The sequence below is a fragment of the Xenopus laevis genome, chromosome 7L (genome assembly GCF_017654675.1).
Source record: "Xenopus laevis strain J_2021 chromosome 7L, Xenopus_laevis_v10.1, whole genome shotgun sequence".
NCBI classification, from domain to species: domain Eukaryota; kingdom Metazoa; phylum Chordata; class Amphibia; order Anura; family Pipidae; genus Xenopus; species Xenopus laevis.
Genome location: NC_054383.1, coordinates 15,408,177 through 15,422,688, shown reverse-complemented (window position 1 = coordinate 15,422,688; position 14,512 = coordinate 15,408,177). Strand labels below are relative to the sequence as shown.

Below are 14,512 nucleotides of genomic sequence, written 5' to 3'. Positions count from 1 at the left end.
TTTACTAAAGGGCGAAGTGACTAACGTTAGCGAAAATTTGCCAGCGTGATGTCATTTCGTTACTTTGCCGATTAACTAACGGGCGCAGGCGTAAATTCGCTAGCGAAGGAGATAGACTTTAGCGGTACTTCGCTCCCTTACGCCTGGCGAAGTTGCGCTCTGGCGGAGGGAAGTAACTCCCTCCGCCACTAAGATGCGGATTTAACTGAACGTTACCTCTTGCGCCAAACTTGCTGGGCTCATGTGTAGGGCAATATAACAACTTTATTTTATTTTATTAAGGTTTCCCGGGCTTTTGTAATGTATTTACTGCAACATTAACATCCATTATACTTTAACTTCCTGCCGTATGCAAATGAAGTAACTGTAGCGCAACTTCACTTCGGTAACCGCAGTAACGCTAGCGCAACTTCACCAGCGTTCAACGCCCTGGACGCAACTTTGAATTTTATGTAAATTAGTGTTATCCTGGCGAATCTACGCCTGGCGAAGTGGACGCTAGCGCAAATTCGGCGCTTAGTGAATCTGCCCCTTTGTATCTTTTTCTGGCTGCTCAGTGCAGGGGATCAAAGAGAAAGTCAAAATCGGGACTGTACTGCGAAAAACGGGACAGTTTGGAGGTATTCATATCTGTCTTTGCCAATGTTCCTTGTTTCTCGTGGTGACCAATATCTTCTAAGTCTGTCTGTGTTCTTTTAACAGTGTTCTGTAAGAGTCTGAATTTTTGAGATGTTGTCCTTGTAGAAACCAGAAACTTTCAGGTCATTGTGTGAATCCTTCTCGGCTGCTTTCTGGATTGCGGTTGTGTAAACCAAAACAAAGTGGGGCGAGAAGGAAAGCGAGGTAGCGAGCTGGGGGTCACAGGGATGCGCACTCATCAATTAAATGTGTGACAGTGTTTTCTCTTGGATGAACTAATATGTCAAGGAGATGGGCAGGACCTCGTGTTTACGCTTTTGACAAATCAGCAAATGTTTAATCTGTAGATGTGCAGCTTGTGATAAATAATGCAGCGATCACTGAGCCAAATCCACACGCCGCCAGCAGACATCTGTCACTCCTCTTCTAGAAACGACCAAGATAAACCGTTACTAGTTAAGGGCTTCTGGTCGGAGACTTCAACATTTAGGGGCCTATTTGTTATGCTGTGTAAAACGAAATTTGACAAAAAAAAAAAAAAGGTGTAAAATAAAGTGCAAATTTATCAATGTGTGTTTTATTTTACGCCATGCGAACACCAGATTTGCCGCCGTTATTTTACAGAAGTGAACTAGTAAACAAGTAAAAAGATAACGCCATTTTTTAAACGGTGAAGCATGGTGGTGTGGGGGGTATTATCCTGCCATTTTTTACACCACATAATGAATGTGCCCCGTAGTGGGGAAAAGTCATTTTAAAGGAAAGCTACCGAAGCAGTTTATTGCCAATAGATTAGCCACAATAGTGCAGGCTGTAACGCTTTATTTATTCGGCAGAATGCTTTAGCATATCTGAGTAAACCGCTCTAGAAGCTCTCTGTTTGTTTAGGATAGCAGCTGCCATATTAGCTTGCTGTGACATCACTTCCTGCTTGAGTCTCTCCCTGCTCACTTATAGCTCTGGGCTCAGATTACAGCAGAGAAGGGAGGGGGAGAAGAGGAGCAAACTGAGCATGCTCACGCCCGGGGCAAGGAGGTTTAAGCTGAAAACAGGAAGTCTGATACAGAAGCCCATGAGTACACAATAGAAGGAAAGAAATGTGCTGTTTCTTTTGATAGAGGACTCAGCGCTGCATTACTTTGAGGGTTTACTGGTGTATTTATACAGACCTTTGTGATAAAGAGTACTTAGTTTTAGCCTTTCCTTCACCTATAAAAAGTTTTTTTTTTTTACTAATGCACAGTGCGGGGAGGGAGAGGAGGACCCTGCCAGGTAGTTAACGGGAGCTTTAGTTCTCCTTTAAATTTAACTGACCCTCGGTCACATGATTCTGCAGTCAGTACCCCACTTGTTGCTTTGTAATCAGATTCAAATGATTGAGTAAGTGAACAAACCCTCCTCTGGATATGACCCATACGGGGTCGTGTTATCACATACTGTCCAAGGACTTACACACAGACGCAAGTCACCGTGTTTGATATCAGTGCGGTATTTACACACAGCGATATGACGCGGGGCGTGGAGCATTTGTTGTTATTGCATTATAAAGACGACAGCCAGGGACTGGGCAAAGTTCCTTTCATAACTGGGTAACCTTTGCCCACAGCCTGAGTATTTTCTGATTCCTTTTATGAGTATGGAGTAGTGATGTAGGAAATGGCTCTCTATTGTATCTAATCAGCGCACTGTATTTAATATCCTTTAAGAATGCGGCAAAAATTAACTTTGTGTATGGTAGGTAAATAGTAGCTCGTATCATTTTATCCCTTTAAGTCTGAATTTGTGACTCAACATATTTACTGATTACATTTATTGAATAGGCTTATTAAAGTTGGTTTCCAGTTTGGGCTTCTTTACAAAGGATTCAGAGCCAGACCCAGTATGAGTGGGAAATGTGCAGACACTGGACAGGGCTTGGGGTGTTTTTACTACAGGTATGGGATCCGTTATCTGGAAACCAGTTATCCAGAAAGCTCAGAATTAGGAAAGGCTGTTTCGCATAGACTCCTTTTTATCCATATATTTTAGATTTTTAAGAATGATTTCCTTTTTCTCTGTAATAATAAACAGCAGCTTGTACTTGATCCCAACTAAGATATAATTAATCCTTATTGCAAGCAAAAACCAGCCTATTGGGTAGGGATGCACCGAATTCGGGATTCGGCCTTTTTCAGCAGGATTCGGCCGAATCCTTCTGCCAGGCCGTACCGAATCCAAATCCTAATTTGCATATACAAATGCAAATTAGGGGCGGGGAGAGAAATTGCGTGACTTTTTGTCAGAAAACAAGGAAGTAAAAAATGTTTTCCCCTTCCCACCCCTAATTTGCATATGCAAATTAGGATTTGGTTCGGTATTCGGCCGAATCTTTTGCAAAGTATTCGGGGGTTCGGCCAAATCCAAAATAGTGGATTCGGTGCATCCCTACTATTGGGTTTATTTAATATTTAAATTATATTCTAGTAGACTTAAGGTATGAAGTACAAATTGCGGAAATATCCGTTATCAGGAAACCCCCAGGTTCCGAGCATTCTGGATAACAGGTCCCATACAACCAGGATTGTAACATTCAACAGAATAGTGGCAAATGTGCAGACACTGGACAGGGCTTGGAGTGTTTTTACTACAGGTTTGGGATCCGTTATCAGGAAACCTGTTATCCAGAAAGCTCAGAATTACGGAAAGGCTCCCATAGACTCCATTTTATCCAAATATTTCAGATTTTTTAAAAATGATTTCCTTTTTCTCTGTAATAATAAAACAGTAGCTTGTATTTGATCCCAACTAAGATATAATTAATTCTTATTGGAACCAAAACCAGCCTATTGGGTTTATTTAATGTTTAAATTATTTTCTAGTAGAAAAGGTATTAAGATCCAAATTGCATTATCCGGAAAACCCCAGGTCCCAAGCATTCTGTATAACAGGTCCCATACCACCAGGATTGTAAAATTCAACAGAATAAGTAACTGCTGGGGCAGTGGAGGTCTTTACTGGAGCACCCATATGTTTTTGATGTGATAGAAGAGCTCAGAATTTCCCGGGGACCCTCCAAGTCTTGGCTTTCTGCTACTGAATTAAAAAGTACAGTTATGGGATCCGTTATCCAGAAACTCAGAATTACAGAATGGCCATCTCCCATAGACTTTGTTTTAATCAAGGGATTCAATTCTCTGTAATAATAAAACAGCAGCTTGTACTTGATCCCAACTAAGATATAATTAATCCTTATTGGAAGCAAAACCAGCCTCTTGGGTTTATTTAATGTTTAAATTATTTTTCAGTAGCTGATGTATGGAGATCCAAGTTATGGAAAGATCCCTTATCTGGAAACCTCCAGGTCCTGAGAATTCTGTGTAACGGGTCCCATATCTGTATTTGCAGGTTATGGGGGGGGGGTATATGGAAATGTTATTGAATGTTTAATTATTTTCGTTTTTATTTATACAGGCACTGGGAAGCTTCTACTTTCTTCACGAGTCTCTAAAGAACGTATATCAATATGACTTCAAAGGTAACCCACCAAAAACAATTTGTTTAAATGTAAATGTGCAGTTGAAGATACAAACTATGTTTTCAGGTGTCAAACTGAAGAATATACCCCAAATAGTGTGCTGAAAAAAAGAGTCCATAAATAATTTTGGGAATGGAGTATGTTCTTTGTATTTGTACCTCTAGGTCCTGGGTGAGTGGGAGCTGACTGCTTGGCCTCTGATGACTATTTCAATTGAAACTAAGGCATGTGGCACTCTATAAATTATACGCTATGTAGCAGATGCTTTTATTGGCTCCATGAAATATACAAATGTTCAAGGCTAGATCTTCTGTTTGAGTCAGGCCTAGTGGTACAGAACAGCCTATGGTCTAGATCTTCTGTTTCAGTCAGGCCTAGTGGTACAGAACAGCCTATGGTCAATGTCTAGATCTTCTATTTGAGTCAGGCCTAGTGGTACAGAACAGCCTGTGGTCAATGTCTAGATCTTCTGTTTGTCAGGCCTAGTGGTACAGAACAGCCTGTGGTCAATGTCTAGATCTTCTGTTTGAGTCACACCTAGTGGTACAAAACAGCCTATGGACAATTTCTAGATCTTCTATTTGAGTCAGACCTAGTGGTACAGAACAGCCTGTGGTCAATGTCTAGATCTTCTATTTGAGTCAGACCTAGTGGTACATTACAGCATATGGTCAGTGTCTAGATCTTCTGTTTGAGTCAGGCCTAGTGGTATAGAACAGAGAACAAACTAAAGTTAATTGCTAGATCTGCTGTTTGAGTCAGGCCTAGTGGTACAGAACAACCTAAACTTACCGGTAGTTGCTAGATCTAGCAATTGCTAAGCTTAGTGGCTTAACTACAAGGTACTCTGAGCAAAGCAAAGTCTTTCTAAGGTCAGTCATACTGAAAAAAAAATAAATGGATTGCAATTCTTGTGCTATCATTTTAAAAATATAAATACAAACATTTCCTTTTAAGTCACCTGCTGTACTGAAGACTTACATTCCTTCAATACATTCATTTGAAACGTCACCCAGTCCCAGTACTATGAAATGAACTAATTGGATCATTTTATACAATTTCATTAACTTTATTTCCCCTTGTATCAGCAGAAAGCCAAATTACCTCTCTTGTTATAATTGGGGGTATAGGGGTCTCACTGCTGTAAAACATTTGAGTGACGTTCCTTTAGGTATTGCAATGGAAGGCGCTACCACATCAATCTCTTTTAGATCCGCCGCATGTGTTTTCCATCATATGAAATGCCGATAGGAAAAATTAGCTACAGTATTAAATATCCATTACCGTTTTATTGTATTTCTGGGCAAAAACATTTTACAATTTCACAGTAGAACGGCGTAGGGTCGACCTGCGCTCTAATTCTGTCTTGCAATTTTAAATACTCTAATAGGCTCTCAGAATAAAATGTTAATGTCCCCAATCAAGAGGACTGTGAATTAAATCCATGATGAATGGGGCACCTTTTATACGCCTTATAAAACAAATTGAGACAGCTATAAATTTTCTCTAATTAAATCAATGGATCTTAATAAGTTGCTTACCCACACTGTGTGTTCGTTGGGAATTTTGTTTCAATGCTGGCGGTGTCACCTCTTTACTCCCTGGGAAGGTCGTTAAAAGCTCTGACATATTCAGATTCTTGTTTGCTTTGCTGTAATGTTGCACTTTGTTGACTTAGTCCTAATGGGGGCCATAGACGGGCAGATAAAGCTGCCGATATCGGTCGTTTGGACCAGTTTGACAGCTTATCTGCCCGTGTATGGGGGCTTCCGACGGGTCTTCCCAATCGATATCTGGCCACGATATCGATCGGGAAGGTTTGATTTTTAACCGACCGACCCGTCGAAGCCCCTTGGCGCATCGTAATTCGATCGTTCGAATAACCCCCGATATAGCCATGCCATTAGTGGCATATCGGGGAAAGATCAGCTCGTTTGGCGATTTCGCCAAACGAGCGGAACTTTGAGTCTATGACCAGCTTAAGCCTGACTTGAGGGGGTGCTGCCTAACATATTGGTACTTGAGAAAAATATTGACATAATTGTAGTATTGAGGGTGTATAATTGAGCACTTGTGCATGGGCCCTTAAAGGAGAATTCAACCCTAAAGTAAAAAAATCCCTACATAGACCCCTCAGCCTAGCTGCTCCCCCGGGCAAATGCCCCTAACTCTTTACTTACCCCTCAGTGCAGATTCTGTCCAGCAGAGTTCACGGCAGCCATTTTCTTCTCTTCAGTAATCTTTGGGAAGTATGTGCCGTATCGGCACATGTGCAGTTGGAGTTATTGTCTAAAGTTTTGTTTGCTTTATAAAGAGTCAGCGCTATCAGAGCTTAGGGAAACAAGCAGTATGAAAAAAGATTTGGTTTAGTTAGCCCACTTTTCCAAAATCTCCAATTTTAAGTGTCGCACTTAAAATGTTGCAGCACTGTCACCTCGTGTAGTTTAAAAATACTGACAAACGTTTAGTTTAAATGTCAGCCTTCAGGGATGTCTTTAGTCCTAACCGGCACTTCCGCTCTCGCGTTATTTAAAAAGTGAGCAATACATAGCATAAAATCCTTTTAATAAGAAATATATATTTTAAAATTACACTCACAATTGTGAAAGATTAAACGAGCATTAATCTTTAAGTCGCCCGCACTTTGCAGCGGATCCGCTCTGACCTGCGTTGCCTTTCCGTCGCGTGTGTTCCTTCTGCGGTGCTTAAAGATGACGTCGGGTGTTTGTTTATCTCTCAGCCTGACGCGTTTCGTCGGTTTCCTGACTTCTTCAGAGGCTGTAAGCCAACGTCATCTTTAAGCACCGCAGAAGGAACACACCTGACATTACTACACAAGGTTGTACATATAGGTTATGTGTATATATATTTATATATATATACACATAAAAACGTTGGAGCACTGTGATGTGTGTAAAATAAAAAGACACTTGTTTCACTAAGGGAAGTGCTGGCCCAGGAATGCTTTGTTCCAAACTTTGACACTATATATATATATATATATATATATATATATATATATATATATATATATATATATATATATATATATATATATATATATATATACAGTATATAGTAAAACGTCTGGTTTGGTGCACTCAGAAACACAGTCAATGCCTGTGTGCAGGTTCTAAAAAAGCAATCATATTTCCATCAATAAACGGACCGCACAATGTAAATATATATTGATCTTCCAGATAATGGATCTTTCCGGGTCCCTGTAAGAATCTAATATTGCTGTAAGAGTGTAACTCTGCAGTGACTGTGAACTGTACCATGTTAAGTAACTTCTAATGTGCCTTTCTTCTAGCAAAAAAGTACAGGAAGGTTACTGGCAAAGAGATCTACTCTGATACGCTAGAAAGTACCCCAATGCTAGAAAAGGAGAAGTTTCCCCAAGAGTTTTTCCCAGAGGTAAGTTTCAATCAGTAATTGTTATGCTTAAAGTGGAAGCTGAGAATGTACTCAGCATAATCCAGAATTAATTAATCCAGGTTATTGGTTTCTGATATCTGTCATGTTATTTTTTTAAATACAGTAAAACGTCAATGTTATGTCCCCGGATTTTACAATTTTTGGTTATTGATGCCCTTTTTCTCCCCTTTTTCCCTTTTTTTTTTTTTTTTTTTTGGAACTTAACGTTTGCTTTATTATGTTTTATGCTGCTTTGATGTGTTTTGATTGGAATTCTGTCTATTTATTTTTCAATGTATATGAATTGTAAATGTAAATGTTAACCTGCCTTCTTCCCCAATCTAGTATACATGTATGTATGTATATATGTATAACTTTAGTTGTAAAACTCTGTTAAGGAGTTGCAGCACCATAGAATACATAAAAATGTATATATATATAGTTGCGCGCTTGCTCGCCCCTTTTGTGACTTCATCTGTGGACGGGTCAGCGTTGGTCTATAAAAGGAACCTGGAAGTCGGGCACGGATGGAGGGCGGGGTCGAGTGCGGGTCGGGTTTTAGCCGACACATCACTAGTACACAGAGCTCATATAAGGACACAGAGTTTAAGTGCTATGTGGTAAGAGACACAGTAGGAATGAGGTCCCTGCCCCATAGAGCTTACAGTCTAAGTGGGTGGGTGACTAACATACAGGTGCAAATTGGCGGGGGAAAAGTGCACAAGGTAAAGACATTGTCCATTAGGTACCAGGACCAGACTAATGTTCTACTGCTCCAAAAGGTAGACTCTTAGTTTTTTCTTCAAGAGGTCGAGAGAGCACTCCTTATGGAGGAATTAAGGGAGGGAATTGCAGAGGTAAGGAGCAGCAAAAATTGACACGAGAGGCGGCAGAAAATGTGGATGGTGTGGAAAAAGGTGTCTCTAAAAGGAGTAGAGAAGACGCATAGGAATGTACAGTGACAAGAGAAGAAATGCAGTGAGGAGCAGAGACGTGAAGGGCTTTGAATGTTAGCAGAAGTATTTTATATGCCATCCTTTGCTTAACAGGCAATACTTTAGTTGGGGTTGGACAGGTTCCCTCTTAGGAGAGAGCAGGAGGATCCTGGTAGCAGAGTTTAAGATTGATTGGAGGGGAGAGAGATGGGTGTCAGGAAGAACGGTTAGTAGGAGATTGCAATAGTCTAAATGGGATAGGATAAGGGCACGGATTAGGGTTTGGGCTGTTATGTGTGAAAGAAAGGGACAAATATTGGCTTTATTGCTGAGGAAGTGGCAGGTTTTGGCAGTAGTATTAATATGATTAGAGAAGTAGAGAGAGACTGGTCAAGGATAATCCCCAGGCCGCATGCTGAATACACAGGGAATTGGCCATCAATAGTAATGGTGAAAGGAAGAGATGGGCAAGGTTTGGATGGGAAGACTGTGAGCTAAGTTTTGACCAAATGAGCTTGAGGTGGTTCATCCAGATGGAGATAGCTAGTAGGAAGTTTGTGATCTGGGTCTGAACGTCAGTATTTAGTTTCATTCAAATTTTTAGTTCTGGCTTGTTTCAGGCTGATTAGGCCTGTAAAATACTAGCCAAGTGGCAACCTTTTATGGAGCTTATTATCAAAAAAAGCTTAGGATCTGTGATTTTCCAGATAAAAGGAGTTTTCTGTAATGTGTCTAGCACCACAGTGAAAGGGAAAGTTGTGCTTGCTGCTGAACCAAAAAGAGGTGCATGGGATTTTTATTATATTTATTTTTTTTAAACAAATTTGCATTATTTTATTAGAATGGAGCCTATGGGAGAGGACCTTGCCGTAATTCAGAATTATCTTTATAACAGGTTTCTAAATAACGTATAGGATCGCACTTTAATTACAAGGCATCATGCAAATGTTAAAAAGCTGTTAGAGCGCAGTACAAATGGCTTAATCACATGGGGCTGGGATTGAGCCTCCTTCCAGGCACTCGGAATACTGTTGCCTCATCCAGATACAGAGAAAATGACCTCTCAGCCATGTAAAATAGTACCTGCGATTTCTACTGATTTATGTAAAGTTCATCATTACACGGATGTTTACCTTTAAAATATGTCTTGTATTGCCGACATTTATTTCCTGCCGCGTCACTAAATAAACTTAAATGATTTGGGCGAAACATTTCCCAAATTGCTTTGCACTGGGCAGAACATCTCCGCTGCTCAGTATGGCTAACAGTGCCCTTTGTGTGCACTAAATGTCTGATTTTTGCCAGTTTTGTAGACGGTTTTGCTCTAGCGAAGCCTCCAGGGGGTTTAGCAAAAGTACAAGCTATTCTGTCTCTTCCTTCTCATGAGGAAATTCTCCAAATAAGGAGATTTTTCAAACTCGCGGCAGTAATGAGATCTAGCAGACGCTTGCCGTTTATATGTGTGCAACGTATATTCTTCTGGGGAAAACTTTCCAAAAAAAAATAAATTAATAAAACAATTAAAAAGGGGGATTTATTAGGCAGCCTGTTGTATAGCTTGTTGCTCTCCTTACCATATAGGTCACATTTTCAATTGAAGCGCATTACAAGCTACCGGATAAAACCATTGGTATATCAGTCATAGTTGCTAGAATATTTAGGACAGCAAATTAATTATTACCTTGATTTCACATGAATTCACCATTGAGGTGGATTTTCGGCGTGTCTAAAGCAGGCCATAGATGAGTTTATTCTTATGTCCGACCGAACCTATCACTAACCAGTCGGATTAAATAAAGCAGCAGAAAAAACAAATCAGATGATTTTATGGCCATTAATTCACTGATAACAATTGTAGGAAAAGTAATGTCCGACAAATAGTAGTGACAGTTTCCCATTGATATCACCAGATAGGCAATACATGCAGAGATATTACACACCTCCCAACATTTTGGAAAACAAAAAGAGGGACAAAAAAAGTTGCCGCCCACAGTGCGCCAATTTTTTTGACCATGCCCATTTTTGTGGCCACACCCCTTAATTACCATGTTCATTTTATAAAATTTGGCAGGTTATGAAAGTTTGAACATATTTCTGTGGTTTTGCTAATGAAGGTGAATTGCCCTTTAAGCTGCGAGTCTAAAGGTGGCCATAGACACACAGATCCGGTCGTATGAATTGATGATTCATACGATTTTCGGATCGTGTGTGGCGTGTGCCGTCATTTTTCGTCCAGCGGAGATCGGTCGTTTGGTCGATCGGTCAGGTTTGATTTTGACCCGACCGATCCCGCTGGAGCACATGGCACATCGTAGCCTGATTGCTCAGCCATACGGCCGAACAATCAGCCCCCAATATAGCCATGCCTTTTAATGGCATATCGGGGAAAGATCCGCTCGTTTGGCAACATCACCAAACGAGCGGATCTTTGCATCTATGGCCACCTTTACTTTTCTCAAGGGACCTGTTATCTTATATTGTTCCAATTACTTATTTGCTTATCTCAAAATTGTATAAGTATCTTATCTGCAGCTGTTGCTGTTCTGGGCTCTCTGCCAAAAGCCAATTAAGTTTGAAACATTGTTTCTTTTTCTGCCTGTTCAGTGCAGAGAAAATCAGGACTTTCCTGTACAAACGAGGGACTGCGGGTTGAGCTGTCAAAAGAGGGACTGTCCCTCTAAAAACAGGACAGGTCAACTAAGCGGTCAATCCTCACGAGGAAACTAAGGCGACTTCGGAAAACAAAGCGCCACAAGTGCCATGCCGCTGGCAATTTTTCATTATAGCCGGTGGGAAGGCAGGGGAAATCACTTCGGGGAGCTTGTCGCCCAGAAGAAGAAGCGATTAGTTGCTGGGCGACTAAATCTCGCCGAATCTCTCTGTGTGACCTTACCCTAAATAAACCCAATAGGCTGGTTTTGCTTCCAATAAGGATTAATTATATCTTAGCTGGGATGAAGTTCAAGCTACTGTTTTATTACTATTATTATAGAGATAAAGAAAATCGTTTTTAAAAATTTGGCCAAAATGCAGTCTATGGGAGACGGCCTTCCCACATTTCTGAGCTTTCTGGATGACGGGTTTCCAGATAACGGAACCCATACCTCTATGGATTAAACTGTTTTATAACATATGTGGACCTATTCAACAACTGCCATAACCATTTATCCTATGTAATTAAATTATTGATATCCAGTACATGTGTTTTCATTAGTGGACGCATAGTCTGAGTATTCGCTGATGTGCTGCTCACCGAAGACGCTCTTACGTCGTGATTGAGATTAAAAGCCTCCATTATGCCACTTTGTGAAAAGCATCCAGAATAGCCCCGTTGTGGTAATAATTTAACGAGCAATTAATGCGCAGCGTTATTGTTTTTGTCAATAATTCATATAGCCCAAGAGTTTTCCAAATGAATTTCCAAACGAGAGCGAGGCCGTCTTTATAGACCAGACCGTGATTTCTGCTGCTTTTTATTACAACCGTTTAAGGGTTATCTAAAAGTAATTACGGTGATTGAGTTATAATGTTATTCAAAATAATTACGGCCCGCTGCGCATAAAGGGAACAAAACTTTCTCTGTTAATTTATGAAGCTTCTTGGCAGGAGCCGCGGCTGAAAATGTGCCGTCGGGAGCAGCACTCGGGATAATGTTAGCCCATTTAAAAAAAGAGCAGATTTGTGTCGTCTTTCAGGGCTGAGCCTTTATTTATTTATTTAATTTATTTATTTATTTATTTCGTAACCCCCCCGACCACAGTGAGAAATTGGTTGTTATCATAGATCACAGATACAGCTCAAAGCTCTTATGAAAGATGAATTAATTTCGCTAATGCTTTAATGCAAGGTTTTCATGGGGAAGGCTGTATGGTGATAACCTTAGTGCAATCTCTCCTTTCTCAATGGTGATTTATGCGCTCTTTTAGTAGATGAAACTGCCCATGTTCACAATCCATCTGCTGCCTAAAAGAATCATTTTATTAAGAAATCTTGAAAGCAATTTTGCAGCGCAAGGCAGAAGATCCAGATGGGCTTTTGATCTCATGGATGATGTACAAAGGGATGGGAGGGGCGTTCGGGGTTAATATTGCATTTTACAAATAGCCTTATCCAGAGGGGTCCAAATTATAGACCTTTGGCCATTGCTGAAGTTCCATTTCCATCAGCTTTAGCCAGCCAGCAAAAGTATTAAAGGGCAAGGAGAGCCTATTTCACTGGGGATGCTCCACCTTGGAGTAAACTGTCTTAAGGGTAATGTCACACCTGTAGATTTGGGGAGATTTAGTCACCCGGCGACTAATCGTGTCTTCTTTAGGGCGACTAATCTCCCCGAACTGCTTTCTCTTGTCTTCCACCGGCTTTAATGAAAAAACGGCTGCACCAATGCACTCGTGGGGCTTCTATTTCCGATGTCGCCCGAAGTTTACTCAAGAGGAAACTTAACTTCGGAAATCGAATCGCTGCGAGTGCATTGGCGCAGGGCTTTTTCATTAAAGCCGGCAGAAGACACGGGGAAGCTGTGTTAGAGCCAGATTAGTCGCCCCAAAGAAGAGGCGATTAGTCGCCGGATGACTAAAGATCCTCAAATCTCCAGGTGTGCCCTTACCCTAAACGTGTGGCATTTCGGTGTAGAGGGACAAACTAGGGGGTAGATTTACTAAAGAGCGAAGTGACTAACGATAGCGACTTCTCGTCAGCGATGCCATCCACAGGGACATCGGCAAATTACTAACGGGGACAGGCACCAATTTGCTAGCAAAAGAGACAGACGCTAGCGTTCATTCGGACATTCGAAAGGTGACAATTTGCTCTGGTGAATAGACGTTACTTTGCTAATTCGCTAAAATGTGGATTTTACTGAGCATTACCTCTCAGACCAGGCGAAGTGCACTGGAGGGCATAGATCTTCCTCAATCTTCTGTTACTTACATCATATTCTGAGTGGAAAATGCATCACATGCTGCAAAGGTCATTAAAAAAAGTTTTTTTTTGTAACTGTTTTTCTCCATACATTTTTTAACATATGGGACATTAAAGTGGACCTGTCACCCAGACACAAAAATCTGTATAATAAAAGTCCTTTTCAAACTAAACATGAAATCCAATTTCTATTTTTTATTAAAGCATTCTTAGCTGTTGTAAACTCATTTAGAAATCTCAGCTGTCAATCAAATATTGTCTGCCCCTCCTCTATACCAGTGGCAAAGAGGCGGGGCAGACAATTACTTTCACTTTCCATTCAGCACTTCCTACATGTCACTGCTCTCCCCACATTCCCCCGTTTTCTTAACCATTTAATTGTGTAACCAGGACATGGGGATGGTCATCAGGTCCCACATTCGGGTGCACAAACAAGATTCTGAGATGATACAAGACTTGTCTTAATAACAGTGTCCACAAAATGGCTCCTGCCTGCTTGTTATAATTTTGAAATCCCAGACTGAAGGAAACAAGATTCAAATAATTTATATAGTTTAATTAAAGTTCATTTTGCTTGACTAATGTGATAAAATAGGATTTTTAATTATTTTTTTGGGTGATGGGTCCCCTTTAACTTTACACTGGGCTCACGTGTAGGGCATTATAACAACTCTATTGTCTTTATTAAGGTTCCCTGGACATGTATAATAAACAGTGTAAATGTTAAAGTATTTGCAGCAACATTTAACATAAAGACGTCCATACAACTTTAAATTTCCCACCATATGCAAATTAATCTGAACGCAAGATCTCTAGCGAATTTTCGCTAGGCAGAAATGAATGCCGCCGATTTGAAATGCTCGCATTACCGAAGTACCGCTAGCGAAAAGTCGGCAGCATCCGACGCCCGGGACTAAAAGCATTTTAGTGAATGAGCAAATTTTCTGCGAAGTGTTGCGCTGGGTGCGAGAAGTAGACGCTGGTGACTTTTCGCTGTGAGTAAATCTGCCCCTAGGAGAGGAAATTGGAGGTGGGTGCATCAGAGGTGGATTGTGCGTCGTCCGGGGCCAAAGGATTAATTATTACT

General features: G+C 40.7%; 1 protein-coding gene across 4 annotated transcripts in view; it reads left to right on the top strand.

Annotated features, from left to right (window-relative positions):
- The window catches only part of inpp5a.1.L (inositol polyphosphate-5-phosphatase A L homeolog), a 315,415-nt gene that overhangs the window by 185,014 nt on the left and 115,889 nt on the right, over nt 1–14,512 (top strand). For all 4 annotated transcript variants that reach the window (XM_041570266.1, XM_041570268.1, XM_018225155.2 and 1 more), the window contains exons 5-6: nt 4,090–4,153; nt 7,467–7,570. In XM_041570266.1, the coding sequence (XP_041426200.1) occupies nt 4,090–4,153; nt 7,467–7,570 (168 nt within the window). The remainder of the gene's footprint in view (nt 1–4,089; nt 4,154–7,466; nt 7,571–14,512) is intronic.